The sequence below is a fragment of the Mustela erminea genome, chromosome 12 (genome assembly GCF_009829155.1).
Source record: "Mustela erminea isolate mMusErm1 chromosome 12, mMusErm1.Pri, whole genome shotgun sequence".
NCBI lineage: Eukaryota > Metazoa > Chordata > Mammalia > Carnivora > Mustelidae > Mustela > Mustela erminea.
Genome location: NC_045625.1, coordinates 61,238,003 through 61,252,667, shown reverse-complemented (window position 1 = coordinate 61,252,667; position 14,665 = coordinate 61,238,003). Strand labels below are relative to the sequence as shown.

Genomic DNA, 14,665 nt, shown 5'->3' with positions numbered 1-14,665 from the left:
GAGTACACATGCATGAGTGGGAGGGGCAGAGGGAGAGGGAAAGAGAATTTCAAGCAGACTCCATGCTGAGCACAGAGCCCAATGCAGGGCTCAGTCTCACAACCCTGAGATCATGACTTGAGCTGAAACCCAGAGTTGGAGGCTTAACTGACTGCGTCATTTAGGTGCCCCTATTGCATATTTCTTAATAGTACCTAGTGAACATAACTAGTGAACATTTAGTTGTTTATTGTCTGTGCCTTCCTCCTCTATAATGCACATTCCTTGAAAGCTGAGACCTGGTGTAGTTTTTCCTGCTGTAGCTCAGTTCTTACAACAATGTGGCACAAAGTGAGGACTTGATAAGTATTTCATATTAATTTTTAGCTAGTATAAACCACAAATATGTCCCATCCTATATTATTTTTTTGGAGGGGTAGTGGGAGAGGGAGAGAGAGAATCTTAAGCAAGTTCCATGCCCAGTACAGAGCCTGATATGGGGCTCGAACCCATGACCCTGAGATCATGACCTGACCTGCAGTCAAGAACAAGACACTTAACTGACTGAGTCACCCAGGTGTGCCTTGTATTATTTTGACATCCTTTCCTTACTCCCAGCTTTGATTAAAATGTTGTCACATATTTTCTCATAATCCTGTTTTGGTGTCAGAAGCCAGTGGAATTTCTCTACTTCCAGCCACTGCTTCTTCCGTTTACAGGTACATTTCTGAAACTCTTTTCTTTCCTAGTCAATTGTTGATGCAAACCCATTAGTTTCAAACACTTTCTCTGAATACCTACCCCCTTAAAGTCTGGGGTTTTTGTTTGTTTGTTTGTTTGTTTGTTTTTTGAGTGCCTGGGCAAGTAAACTTGTAAGTAGATTCTATCCAAAGATGTCAGGGTGTGGACGGCCTTCTCCTATACCTTTGAAAGGAAAATAGTGCTTGGAGAGAACAAGACAAAAAATTCTTTATAAAATTTAAGTGCTTTCAAGATGACAGTAATGTACTATATTAAAAAAAAATCTTTAAATTTCTTAGTTGATCCTCAGAGAAGTGGGGATTCATTTCTGAATGGGAGAAAGTATTACAGGCTCACTTTGGCTCACTGATTAAACATAGAAAGCAAAATGACCTGCCAGATTTTCACATGTGGCCAGCATAGAGGTGACCAAGTGCCACAGTTCTATATAATTATGAATATGTAGTCCTAAATTTAGATGAGTTTGGTAGAAATTTTGAAAACTTCTAACTGCTATGTTAGTTGCAAGTTTGATAAGCCTACCCTGCACCACAGATAGTGTTTTAATATGCAGTGGAAGGATAGTTAGTTGATCTCTTGGTAAAATAACTAATAGAATGGATTCCTATTTTTATTGACTTATAGGTTTAAGATTTTTTTTTAAGGATTAATTCCCAAGGAGGTAAATAAGTATAAGAATTCTTTATAATTAAATTATCATAAATCATTGTGAACCATGGTTTTTTATTCAAAGCAAGTCTTTAACTGTGTTTCTTCTCCATTTTTGTTCTGTGACCAGAGAATAGAGGGAGAAACCAAAACTGCTAAAAGTTGGCGCCATCCACTGAGTAAGCCTCCAGCAAGATCCCCACTGACTCTGGTGAAGCAGCAGGCAACAAGTGATGAAGGTGAGCTTGTGATTTTTCAGTGTTTATTCTCTGTATACTGAATGATAGTCAACATTCATTCTGTCTGTTTTTTATAATAAACTTATCTAAAAATTGCTTGATAGGAAATTTGACCGAGTTGCAAAGACATGCATACCATAAGGAGGTTATAAGAAATAGTTAACAGGCAAAAGGAATTTGGATTTTAAGGATAAATCCTTGCATCATATAAGCTAGCTATGTTTCTAGTCAAAGTTTTCCCATTTCATATGATGGAATAAAATTGGTCTTTTCTGAAATTCACCTTAAGATACTCTAGAGGAAGTTGAGAATCACTTCTCTAAAGGTGTCAAATCATGAAGTTAACATGCTATAGATTTCTTAGCATTGTCTTTATTTTTAACTTGAGTCCTTTAAAATTATTCAGTAATTCAGTAAGAATTTAGTAAGTAATTCAGTAAATAAGTAATTCAGTAAGAAACTATGTGCAGTACCTCCATTTCCTGTTATGCCTGGTATGTGGTGAAACAACTTTTCTCCTTAACTGGATTTTATTGACTTTGCTTGATGTGAAGTAGTTTCACTTACAATCAGTTACTATTCCAGGGTGTAATATTTATATTTTGTTTTACCTGGCTACCCTTTTTATCTCTCTTTCTCTCTTTTTCCAAAAATGCATTTTTGTTGCCTTCGATTAAAAATCAGACCACTGACTAGCTGTTTCTTCCTTGTAAGCTGTCTCATAGCATTGGCGGGGGGAAGCTTATTTTTCCCTTCTCTAAAAAGATCAATTTAAACAGGTTTTCTATAAAAAGCCATTCTTCAAAGTATTGTCCTTTACTCGTACAAACTGTTAAGGTCCTGTGCCTGTGAAGATGCTGTCAATGGAGTAATATGAACCTTGGGATTAGGCCTCTTGTTTGGTTTGAATACAGTCATCAGAGTAGACATCTGTAACAGATTGTTTTCTTCTTTACTCACTGTCTTCTTTTATATCCCATGGTTAGTTAGGAAAACAGATCATTAGTGGAGGGATGGGATAATGACTATAGCAATTTCCAGAACACCAGCCAAAGGTGGAATTCTGTCTCTAGTAATACAAGTAGTGAAACATATTCATGTATTCATGTTTATTTCCATATGTCATCATGTTCATTTCTTCTTTCTCCTCTTTATTGTACCCAGAACAAACCATTTTCCCCTTAGTGTCAAAATAAAGGACAATTATAAGGTGATTACTGCTTACTGTACATTACTTTTGAATTTTAATTATGCTTCTCCATCATTGTGTAGTTTTTTGGAAGGGAATGGATTATAGTAACATGTAAGAAAAGCTACTTTCTCCTGTGTCCTTTTTTACCCCCAGGTAGTTTATTTTGTTGTGGGCCATCATAAATTGGCCCAGAGATTCTCCATGGAGAACAGTTCTGATTTCAATCAGTATGGTTTGCAAAATTTTTAGGTGAATTGGTTTAACAAAGTCATCTCAAGGATTTAAGGCTAAATGTCTTGCTGAAACACTAGGGTAATTGTAGCTTTTGCAGTCATGCACTCTGTATATTAATATGTTAAGGATATAGTAAAAAGGTCCTCTGAGGATTTTGGAGAATCGAAAATAAAAAAATCAGAGAATTTTAGTGATGACTAAATATTTTTACAACTTTCCATACTAACAATGGGGAATGTTCTGCATCCTGAAGTAAATTATATTTGACCCTTGAACAACACAGGTTTGAATTGTGTGGGTCCACTTATAAGTGAATTTTTAAAATAAATACAATATGGTACTGTAAAAAGTATTTTCTCTTCTCTGTGATTTTCTTAATAAAATTTTCTTTTCGGGGAGCCTGGGTGGCTCAGACAGTTAAGCATCTTCCTTCCACCGAGGACATGATTCCAGGGTACTGTGGTCGAGTCCTGCATCAGTCTCCTTGCTCAGCTGCTTCTTCCCCTCTACATGCTTCTTCCTCTGCCTGCTGCTCCCCCTGCTTATGCTCTCTATCTGACAAAAAAAAATAAATAAATTCTTTTAAAAATATATTAAAAATAAAATTTTCCTTTTTCTAGTTTACTTTATAGTAAGAATACCATATATAATGCATATAATATGCAAAACACATGTTGATCGACTCTTTATGTTATTGGTAAGAGTTCTGGTCAATAGTGGGCTATTAGTAGTTAAGTTTTGGTGGAGTTCAAAGTTATATGTGGATTTTCAACTGCGTGAGGGTTAGGCCCCCAAGTTGTTCAAGGGTCAACTGTATTTATATCATGGGGCCCTTGTTACCTCTGCTTTTGCCTCTGTGTCATACAGTTGGAAGTGAATGAACATCATTATTATTAGAAAATGATGAAGAGTGAGATTAGTGCTCATTGAGAGCACACAACTCCAAATCTAGCTTCTTTTGGGAATTTTTCTACCCAAACTACTAGGCTCCTTTTGCATTCCTCATATACAAGTAGGTATATTTCAGTCAGGAGCATTAACCAGATTAGAGCATCTGAGAAGTTGTGTCTCTAAACAACAGTTGAGTCTTCTGCTGGTGAAAGAGCATTTCTCTGTTGAAGTTGGAATTTGACTCCTTAACAGAAAACTAGGAAAAAGAAAAAATACTGATCCAGCATCTCTGGGAATTTGTGTGCAGCCAAGAGATAAGAGTCACCCCTAAGTTGCTCTTCTCAAAAGTACAGTGAAGTGGCTCTTTGATATTCAAATGACCTGGAACTATAGAGACCATTATAGTTAGTGGCAGATCCAGTAATTACAGAATCTGCAAGGATTTCCTGACTCTCAGCTCAACCAGCAAAACAGTGGTTGTTGGTGGTAGAGCAGACGTGGTATACATAAGAAAAGAATGATGTTAGAATATAGTATCTTTATAAAAACTCTTATCTAATTCTTCTTTGTTTTTGTTTTGTTTTTAGTGAAAAAAATCTTAAATGTATACTGAGTATTTTATTATTTATAATTGAAAAGAAATGACTAAGCTGCCTCTGGTTTTCTTTTAACTGAAATGTTTTTCAGTTACATTTTTCCTTAAGCTAGGCAGCTGTACAAGGTGATTCTGAAACATGGATTAATATTCTTTATTTTTTCTGTTCATTAAAATAATTATACAAATGTTGTATTAAAACATAAACTTGAAAGAGAAGGTTGGGTGGATCATTTTATTTTTGAGGCATTCTTTATATGTACCTGTCCTCTTCTTGTGATATGTCAACATAATGGCGTATTCCTGTTCTCCAATTTCAATGCTTTGTGGTTGAGTGTCTGTAGGAAGGAGAGTGTGTGTGTGTCGCATGGGTGAACCAGGCATGCTCCAAGAACAACACTCTTGCCTCAGAAGGTACTGAGAGTGAGGGGATGAACCAACTAGGGTTGGGAGGCTCAGAAGTCTGCCACAGTATTTCTTTTTCCTTCGTTGGTGAAGATGGGGGCTCAAAAGCTCTCACATATTTCCCCTAATATTCCAGCTTTGATACAGGATAAGTGACATTAAGGCTGTCATGATCCAGTACCAGCTTTGCTCTCTAGCTTCATTCTTCTCAACTACCCTCCACAAATCCTCCTTTTTATCCATTCAGACAACTTTTTTTTCCTTCTGAATGTAACCTACTGCTTTTTACCATGCACTTCCCCCAATTATTGTTTTACATGTGCTACCCTTTCCTTCTTGAGTCATTTTCTGCTCACCACTTCTCCTTTCCTACCTCTGCTGTCCTGTTATATACATACTTACTTAGCTTTAGAATGCCACTTGTCACTTTATATTGTGCTCATCATTTGTCTGTCTCCCTACTCCCACTCCTTTCATCTTGCCTTCCCTTCCTAGTCCAAGGTTAACCACTGCGGCTTAAATCATCCATGGATCCAAAAGCAGGAAAGTGCTGGTCATCAGTAACTTTGAAATCAGCCATTAGTCAAATACTTTAATATGATATATGCTTTCATGTTAAGGAAAATGCAAGTTCTTGTCCAGGAAATATTCTCTGTATGCATAAATGTATAGGAAAACATGCAGTTTTAGTTAGCTGGAGAAATATATATATATATATATATATATCAGCTAACCCAGTTTTGTATTCTGACTGTATCAGAATCTTCTTTACCACTGTGCCAAATTCTAGGACATCCTCAAAGTTAAAATGAAGCTGCCACGTTGTAGACATAGCCAAAGCCTTGGAGAACTGAGGGCCCCCAGAATAATGACATCCCACTGGGACAGTGACTTGGCTAGCACTGCAGTGTGTATTTGTATTTGTTGCCTTCTTTCCTAGTTTGATGTCGTTCAGATTAAAAAATGTTGAATTCCTCATGCTTTTGCAGACTAGGGTTTTCATCAGCAGTGCTTTAATCATGCTGACACAGACTCCAGACCTCCTCTTATACTAATATTCTGGACATGAATTTTGTCAGCCTCGCTGCCTGAACCCTCATGATTCATTCTTTGATCTCTGAAGCTATCATCCTGCATATATGTGTGTATTTCTTTTAAATTTACGTGTGTTTCCAATGTAAATTTTCCAGCTTTTCCCACTGTGGACTTCCAAGACGTTCACTGCTTTTGTACTTACTGTGCACCTAACTCCCTTGGTGAATTGATAAGGTTAATGTTTCTCAAGCAAGTGTGCACTCAGGACAGCCCCATAAGCACACGGGAGGCATCATGAACATGGTAGTGGCTGATGCAGTAATACTTTACGCAGTGATCCCCACTGTTGTTGGTGGCAGTGGGAGTTGACATACTGATGCTGTCAAGTGGAGTTTTGCTGGAGACTTTAAAAAGTAAGTAGAAGTTTGTGAGAAAATATATAAGATTGTTATCAGGTGCTCAATTTCGTAATATTGGTAATTTTCATATTTTATCACATTTTTAAAAAATATGGGCAAAAATGTATTTTAAAGAGAAATGGAGGGCACCTGGGTGACTCAGTTTGGTTAAGTGACTGCCTTCAACTCGGGTCATGATCCCGGAGTCCTGCAGTCGAGTCCCATATGCAGAGAGAAATGACATCAGATTGGTAGGGGAGAGCTAATGCTGTGTCTGTTTGGGGTAAATATGCTGGGAGTAGAGTAGAAGCTTGGAAATCAGAGTTAAGACCTCTAGGATTCCCTACGACACACAAAGATGGACTCTTAAAAGTCTATACCCTCTGTTAAGGGTGTACTGGGGAAAAACAACCAAAACTGACCATAGGCAGAGGACAAGAGGGCTTGCCACCTGGGTCTAGGCTTGAATGGGAAAAGGAGATAGGTTAATAAGAGAAAGTCACCCTTAAAATTCTTAACCATAGGACTGCCAAGATCTCAAGTCAGAAATTTAAAGTAAAAGTGGATCCTAGCTGTTAGTGTTTCTAAGGCATCTAGCAGAAGCAATTAGCAAAAATTTTGAACCCCCTCTAGAGTGGAATCTGGCTTATTACTGGAAAATAGACTGACTAAAGTCCTGGCCTAGTTGGCTCTTATCAGGTTTTTGTTTTTATTTATTTATTTTTAAAGATTTTACTTATTTATTTGAGAGAGAGACAGAGCCTGAGCCAGGAGAGAGGCAGAAGGAGAGGGAGAGATAAGCAAATTCCCCACTGAGCAGGGAGCCCAGCATGGGGCTTGATCCCGGGACCCTGAGAACATGACCTGAGCCGAAATCAGGAGTCAGATGCTTAACCTACTGAGCCACCAGGCATCCCACTCCCCTCCCTCCCTATCAGTTTTTTGACTGAGATTGGCCTCAGTTTCTTCTTGGGTGAAATGTAAGAATTGGCCAGAAATTATTGGGAGTTCTAATTTACAGTCTCAGGAATGGATTTTTGGCATTTTAAATACCCTGAAATGAAATGTGGTGATATTTAGAGCTCATCCCCAGTGGACCAAATTTTTATTTCTAATTCTTCAACTGTAATTTTATGATTTCTAGAATAATTATACAGAAAGATTGAAAGACACAGATACCCATCTTTACCATGTTTACCCTACTGCAAAGGTGACCCCACCTACAAGTTTGAAAAATGACAAGATTCAATCTGACTCAGGTCAGATTAAAGCCCTGCTATGGCTCTAATTTTATCTAATCTGAACTTTTTATATAACTTTATAAATTATCAGTTCAGCAAGTGCAGTACGGAAATGAGCTGCTAAACATCTCTTTGAAATTATAGACGCCAGATCCCTATCTTTGTAACGTCTGCATGCCTTGAGGGTTAGATTAAGAGTGTATTTCAGGCAATGTTATAGCAATTTATTTTTTTAGACAGTCTGTCTCTATTAATATTATAATTCATTTAGCAAAGGATTAAATATTTAAATATAGAGATAGAAGAGATGGAAATTGCTGCTTTAATTAGAGATTATTCTTGGTGTTTGACCATTATTTAACCCATTTAACCTAGGTTTTTAGTTATTTTAAAGGATAAAATGTATGCATTTAAGTATAATTAAGTAAGGAGAATCTCAGGAATGCAAGTCTGACAAAAGTTGATTACTTTCCCAAATGATTTTCTCTGTTTCACGTTCCTTTTGTTACAATGCTCATGTTTATAATGCAATCACATTCTGAATTGGTCTGAAGCACATTTTCCCATGTGGGGAACTGGAACTACCTGCTGATTCACTTTATGAGAGATTTTTGTTTTCTTCTGGGATTGCCTGATACTTTCTATAGTATTTTCTGAAATTTAGCCTGGGTCATTCAGTCATTGTAAGTACTCCTAGTGTACAAGCTGGCTCCTGGATACTTTGCAATTGTCCTTCTAACAAAAGGACATGATTAAAAATTGGTTGTTTCACTTTAACTTTGGTAGATGGTTGTTTTAGGGGAGAATTATGCCTGTCAGTCCATGGCATGCTGTAACTTGCTCCTTTCTAACAGAATTTGTGTAGATGTTCTGGTCTTCATTTTATTTCTCTTATTTTAAGGATTAAGTGGATATGCTGACCAAATATAATAGTGATGTGTTTTATCTATTCAAACTTTACAAATATTATTTAAGTATTAAAGTAGATAACAATTTTATTTTAAATATTGAAAGCACCCATTTGTTTGTCTGTTTTGCCAGATTGTAATGAGTACATGACTGTTTATGGTGGCAACCAGAAACCTTGTTCTAGTTTTTCCTTGGCTGTTAATGGCTATGTGGCCTTGGAGAACAAAATCATGTAATCTCTTTAAGGCTCATCATGATTCCTCATCTCATTAATTGTCCCAAAGTTTCTTTCAAACCCTGAAGTTTCATTCAAACTTGAATGATAGTAGGAGAGGGTATAATGTAGTCTCTTGCCCCATGTTAGCCTTTCATTGAAAAGCAACAACATGTGTTGGAGAGGATGTGGAGAAAGGGGAACTTTCTTACACTGCAGGTGGGAATGCTAGTTGGTGCAGCCTCTTTGGAGAACAGTGTGGAGATTCCTCAAGAAAAAATAGAGGAAAAAAATAGAGCTTCCCTATGACCCTGCAATTGCACTCCTGGGTATTTACCCCAAAGATACAGATGTAGTGAAAAGAAGGGCCATCTGTACCCCAATGTTTATAGCAGCAATGGCCATGGTGGCCAACTGTGGAAAGAACCAAGATGCCCTTCAGTGGACGAAAGGATAAGGAAGATGTGGTCCATATACACTATGGAGTATTATGCCTCCATCAGAAAGGATGAATACTCAACTTTTGTAGCAACATGGATGGGACTGGAAGAGATTATGCTGAGTGAAATAAGTCAAGCAGAGAGAGTCAATTATCATATGGTTTCACTTATTTGTGGAGCATAACAAATAACATGGAGGACAAGGGGTGTTAGGAGAAGAGGAGTTGGGGGAAATTGGAAGGGGAGGTGAACCATGAGAGACTAAGGACTCTGAAAAAACAATCTGAGGGGTTTGAAGGGGCGGGGGCTGGGAGGTTGGGGGAACCAGGTGGTGGGTATTAGAGAGGGCACGGATTGCGTGGAGCACTGGGTGTGGTGCCAAAGCAAGGAATACTGTTATGCTGAAAATAAAAAAAATAAAAAAAAAAAAGAAAAGCAAAATAGTGAAGTATAGAAATATCCCTCCATTGACAGTGTTTCCCCTCTGTAAAAAGTTCCCTACAATTTAAAAAAAAGAATGCTGTCTTATGGCTTGTTGCATGTCATTCTCCAAATGTTATTAATTTTTACATAATGATCTCTTCTCTTTCCATCAATTCTTATTAGCTTGAGGTAATATTATACTTCCATGATAAGCACAGTTGTATTTTTGTCTGTTTAAGCAATAAAACAGCAAATTCAGCAGATTACTATGTAGATTGGCTTGGAATGCTTGTTGATAGGTCACAGCCAGTGTTTTCCTGCATTATGTGGACATAAAACATTAAATGTTGTTGCACTCAGATTTATGGATATTTTATCTAGCACTTCAGCTGTGTAATAATTGTCGGGCATTCTCAGTTTAGCTTGATTTCTCTGTCAGTAAATTCTATAGAAAGCCCAATGGCATTGACTTTTATGGCAGTATGGGGAATAAAAAATCATTCACAGACCTGTACCCCTGGGGATAAAAACATATGTTTATAAAAAATAAAAAATTAAAAAAAAAAAAACACCTTGCTCTTATTATGCTAGTGGCTTCATAAGGGTTTGATTGAATCACAGGGAAAAATGTTAGCTTTTAACTTACATGGTTGCTTTCTGTACTTTTTAGTATCAGTCTTAGAACTTTTTTGTTTTCAGAGAAAACTCTTAATAAAGCCTATAAATATAATATATATATGTATATGTACTGGAAATATTCTTTTTTTTTTTCCTAAACAGTGGTTGGCATGAAGTCTTATGACTAAGCATCTGAGTGTGCTAAAGCTTTGGGTTTGTAAAATGATACTCAAGACTTTGATTCTTTTGAATTCATGTATGTATCATTACTCTTAAAGTCTGGTAGAAATATCTGAGAGATAGCTTTTGATACTACAATTATGTGGTTCATTCCATCTTGGAAAAATAAATTACTGTATTGGGTTGAAATGTATGAAATTGCTGATATTGATTTTTTCTCCACAGAAACTGCAATTTCATACAGCTTAATCTATTACTCTACATTTCCTTACACTTGTACACAATCCCTTTTCCTGTGGAGACAAAGATGTCTGAACCCAATAGGCCCACTGATTTAGCCATATTTTGTACCATGTTTTCTGCATTTTTATTTCTACCTTTTGTTTGGTTGTGAAACTACGTATGAAGATCAAGAATAAGTGTGCAAAACAACAAGATGGCTGTTCACCAAGGTGGGGCCACTCTGGCTAAATAGGCCCTTACAGTATAGATTATAACATGCTAGTGGTTCTTTGCTCAGAGATCTTGTTCAGCCACTTTTTGACTTTGTCTTATAAATGCTGTTAATGAAACAGTTGGAAATTGGAGGTTTCTCCCGTGGGAAATTTTGAACTCTTTGAAAGCAAAGAACTATTTATTTTTATTTCCAATTTTCAGCATCTGTCATATTGCCTAGCACACAGTGAGTTTCATATTCTCAGTCTTTCACCTGTCCTTGATTTGATGCTCATAATTAGCTCCTTTTGCTACCATGTTGTTAGCTAGTTTTCCAAAAATAGACCAGCTTTCCTTTCGGAGTTTTCTTCTCCCTATTCCTACAATAATGAGAGAACTGACCATACTGATTTCTTGCTATTGTATACATTGTTAGTAATTTATATTTACTGTTCTTGAAGGTAGATAGTAGTATTGTCATTGTTCCTATTGAGGAAACTGAGTTCAGAGATTTAAATTCTGTCTAGTTTCAAGTTTCTATTTTTACCTTATCACCTTAGGAACCCCTGATAACAGTTCCTGTCCTGATAAAAGAAGCTGAAGTGAACACAGTGAACACAGTCCCTTTTCCTGTCCATGTGTATTGTAAGAATTTGTACATATATGAAATATGAACTAACATTCTTTAACTAGTTAAGTAACATTGGTAATGCCAAAATTGTCCATGAAACCCTCCTCCTCAGATGTACTATAACTATCAGCACATTTTATGTAATAGGAAATTTTGAAGGAGTATACTTTGAAATCTTTCTCTTCTCTTCCCTTTCCTTTCTTTTCTTTCTAAATTCTTTTCTTTTTCCTCTTTCCTTCCTCCTTCCTTCCCTCCTTCCTTCCTTCTTTCTTTCATTTATTTGAAAGAATTGAGGGGAAAGGGCAGAAATCTCAAGCAGACTTGCACCAAGTACAGAACCTGATACAGGGCACAATCCCACGACCCTGAGACCATGAACTGAGCTGAAACCAAGAGTCGGATGCTCAACTGACTGCTCCACCAGATGCCAAAAAAAAAAAAAAAACCTCAAAAAAAAAAAAAAGTATGTCATTTAAAACAGTATATTGAACGAGTTGGAATGCATTCTTTTGAAATGCTTTTGACATCTCTGTTATTGTAATGTTATATATAAAGAGTAAGGCTATGTGTCTATCCATTTAGTTTCAGAAGTGCTTTAGAGCTCAGGTGCCCGAGTGGCTCATTTAGTTAAGTGTGTGACTGTTTGGTTTCAGCTCAGGTCATAATCTCATGTGGCAAGCTCTGTGCTCAGTGGGAGTCTGCTTGAGTTTCTCTCCCTCTCCCTCCCCTCCTCCCCCACCCCATGTTCTCCCTCTCTCTCTCTCTAAAATAAAGAAATAATTTTTTTTTAAAAGAAATATATTAGAAATAAAACAGAATTCTCTGTTATCCATTATTATATTAGCATTTTAGGGGATTTCATTTTCCCTTAATATATAATTTAATTTTTCTTCAATGTCAATACTTCCTAGTAAAGCCATACCTTAAAGTCCTATAATTTTTTTTCTATTTTGTACTTTTGAACACAGCTTTACAAACCTTTGAAACTCAGCACTTCCTAGAATCATTAAATTCAGTTTGTATACAGATTATTAAGTAGTCTGTATAGGAACAATAAAGTTCCCAACTTTGAATTTGTTTGTTTGAGTAGTTCATTTATGCCCTTGTTCTTCTCCCCTCAGCCTCCTCCCCCAACAACTTCTTCCAGGACATTTGAAACCATATATAATGCCTCCCAGGACTGAGATTTTGCTCAAGTACCTGAAAGATAACAGATGCTGCTCTGCTCTTCATAGCAGAGAATAATGCTTGACCAGCCAAAGCACAGCACTGGCACATACCCCAGCAGCAAAATGCTTGTGGTGACTGGTAAAGGGACAATCATACTGTAGTAGAGTAGATGGCTTTTCCCATCTGTTGGATTCCATCAGTAAGTCCTGGCAACAGCCCTTCAACCATGGCCCAAATGTTTTCCTGTTGAGAAATCTACTTGCACCTAGTAAGCCTAATTTGTTTGAAAAGACGGTACTGAGCAGTGAATAAATCTGACATATATCTGCTTGAAAACTGTTTTCCCCAGTTCATAGGAGCTACCTAATCTTATTTTGACTGCAGGGTATTTTTTTAACGTTAAAAATTGCATATTTTTTAACTACAAAAACTTACAAATCCCCTTTCCTTTATTCCACACTTTTAAATGTATTTTACAGAATTGACGTCATATAGTTTTGTATGTATATTTTAAATTTATTAATGGAATATTCCTTTAATATTATGTTATATATGTATTCATATTTATTATATTTCAGTAATGCTCTTTACCCGTTTTAGGGGTACCTGAGTGGTTCAGTTGGTTAAAGGCCTGACTCTTGATCTCAGCTCAGGTCTTGATCTCAGGGCTGTGAGTTCAAGCCTTGCATTGGGCCGCATGCTAGGCATGGAGCCTAGTTAAAAACAAAAAAAAAACCCCACAAAATATTCTTTCTAATGATGACATAATATGGCCACGCCATAATTTATTTATATATTTCTAAATGAGCACTTTTGGGGGGGGTCCTTTTGTAAAGGAGATTAATCTTTTTTATTATCATAGATAATATTTAGTGATTTTTTGAATGAATGGCAGAATAAAGGCTTTTTTTTTTCTCTGAAAACATGGATCTTTTGATAGAAATGTTTATATAGTAAGAGGTAATTGGGTACCTATGTAGATTGGCCCTTCCTGTTCCAATTTGTCTTGTCATGTTAAAATTTAATATTTAGGGCATATATTTTAGATAATTTTCTGGATGATGTTTGCAAAGATTATGCAGACTCCAGGTAAATGCTGGAGACCTAGAAGGGAAGGAGCCATCATCTGTTGAAGCCCTAGGTCTTCTGTAGTAATGGGTAGCACCAGTATTGTGGCTGGTATTTCATATAACATTTTGGGGAACCTTGCAATTTAGAAAATCTTATGCTCATTTAAATAGCCAGCATCAGATGTGCTACTGGCCCTCAGACTTTATAGTTACATAATGACAAGACACATTCTAGTTATCCCTTTGTGACTGGATTCAATCTTTGAAAAACAACATTGTTTATGGTCTAGAGGAGAGGGCCAGTACTCCAAGTGCAAATAATTCTGAGAGCAAATGTGTGGGTCATTTTTCCCAGTGAGGTGATTTCCTTAACTCCCCAAACACCAGTTGGGTGTCCTACAATTTAGTTCATTTTTGATACTAACAATGCAGAGTCAACACAGCCCCCGCAAATTAAGGGCTCAGTGCCACAAGATGCCTCCACTTTAGACACCAATTTCAAGTCTTTACCCCTGATCAGTGTGCTATAAAGTCTGGGGTTTCCCATAACTCCCTTCTCAGGTTTGATCATTTGCTGGAATGGCTTACAGAACTCAGGGAAACACTTGATGTTCACTGGTTTACAACTCAGGAACAGCCAAAAAGAAGGAGTGTACAAGGCAAGGTATGGGGTGGGGGAGTAAGTGCAGAGCATTCATGCCTTCATGCCCTGAAGCTCTCTGAACCCTGTTGTTCAAGGTTTTATTTTTGTATTTGAATTCAAGTATAGCTAATGTACAGTGTTATTTAGTTTCAGGTGTATAATATTCTGTACATTACTGAGTGCTCATCATGATAAGTGTACTCTTAATCCCCGTCACCTATTTCACACATTTTCCCACCTCCCTCCCCTCTGATAATCATCAGTTTGTTCTCTATAGGTAAGAACTTCACATATGAATGAAATCATATGGTAT

General features: G+C 36.9%; 1 protein-coding gene across 21 annotated transcripts in view; it reads left to right on the top strand.

The window, feature by feature from the left end:
- The window catches only part of KDM4C (lysine demethylase 4C), a 507,226-nt gene that overhangs the window by 289,230 nt on the left and 203,331 nt on the right, over positions 1–14,665 (top strand). For all 21 annotated transcript variants that reach the window (XR_004277510.1, XR_004277509.1, XR_004277512.1 and 18 more), the window contains one exon: positions 1,520–1,628. Coding sequence is in view for 17 of the 21 variants with exons in the window: in XM_032308077.1 (XP_032163968.1) it covers positions 1,520–1,628 (109 nt within the window). In the remaining 4 variants the exon portion in view is untranslated. The remainder of the gene's footprint in view (positions 1–1,519; positions 1,629–14,665) is intronic.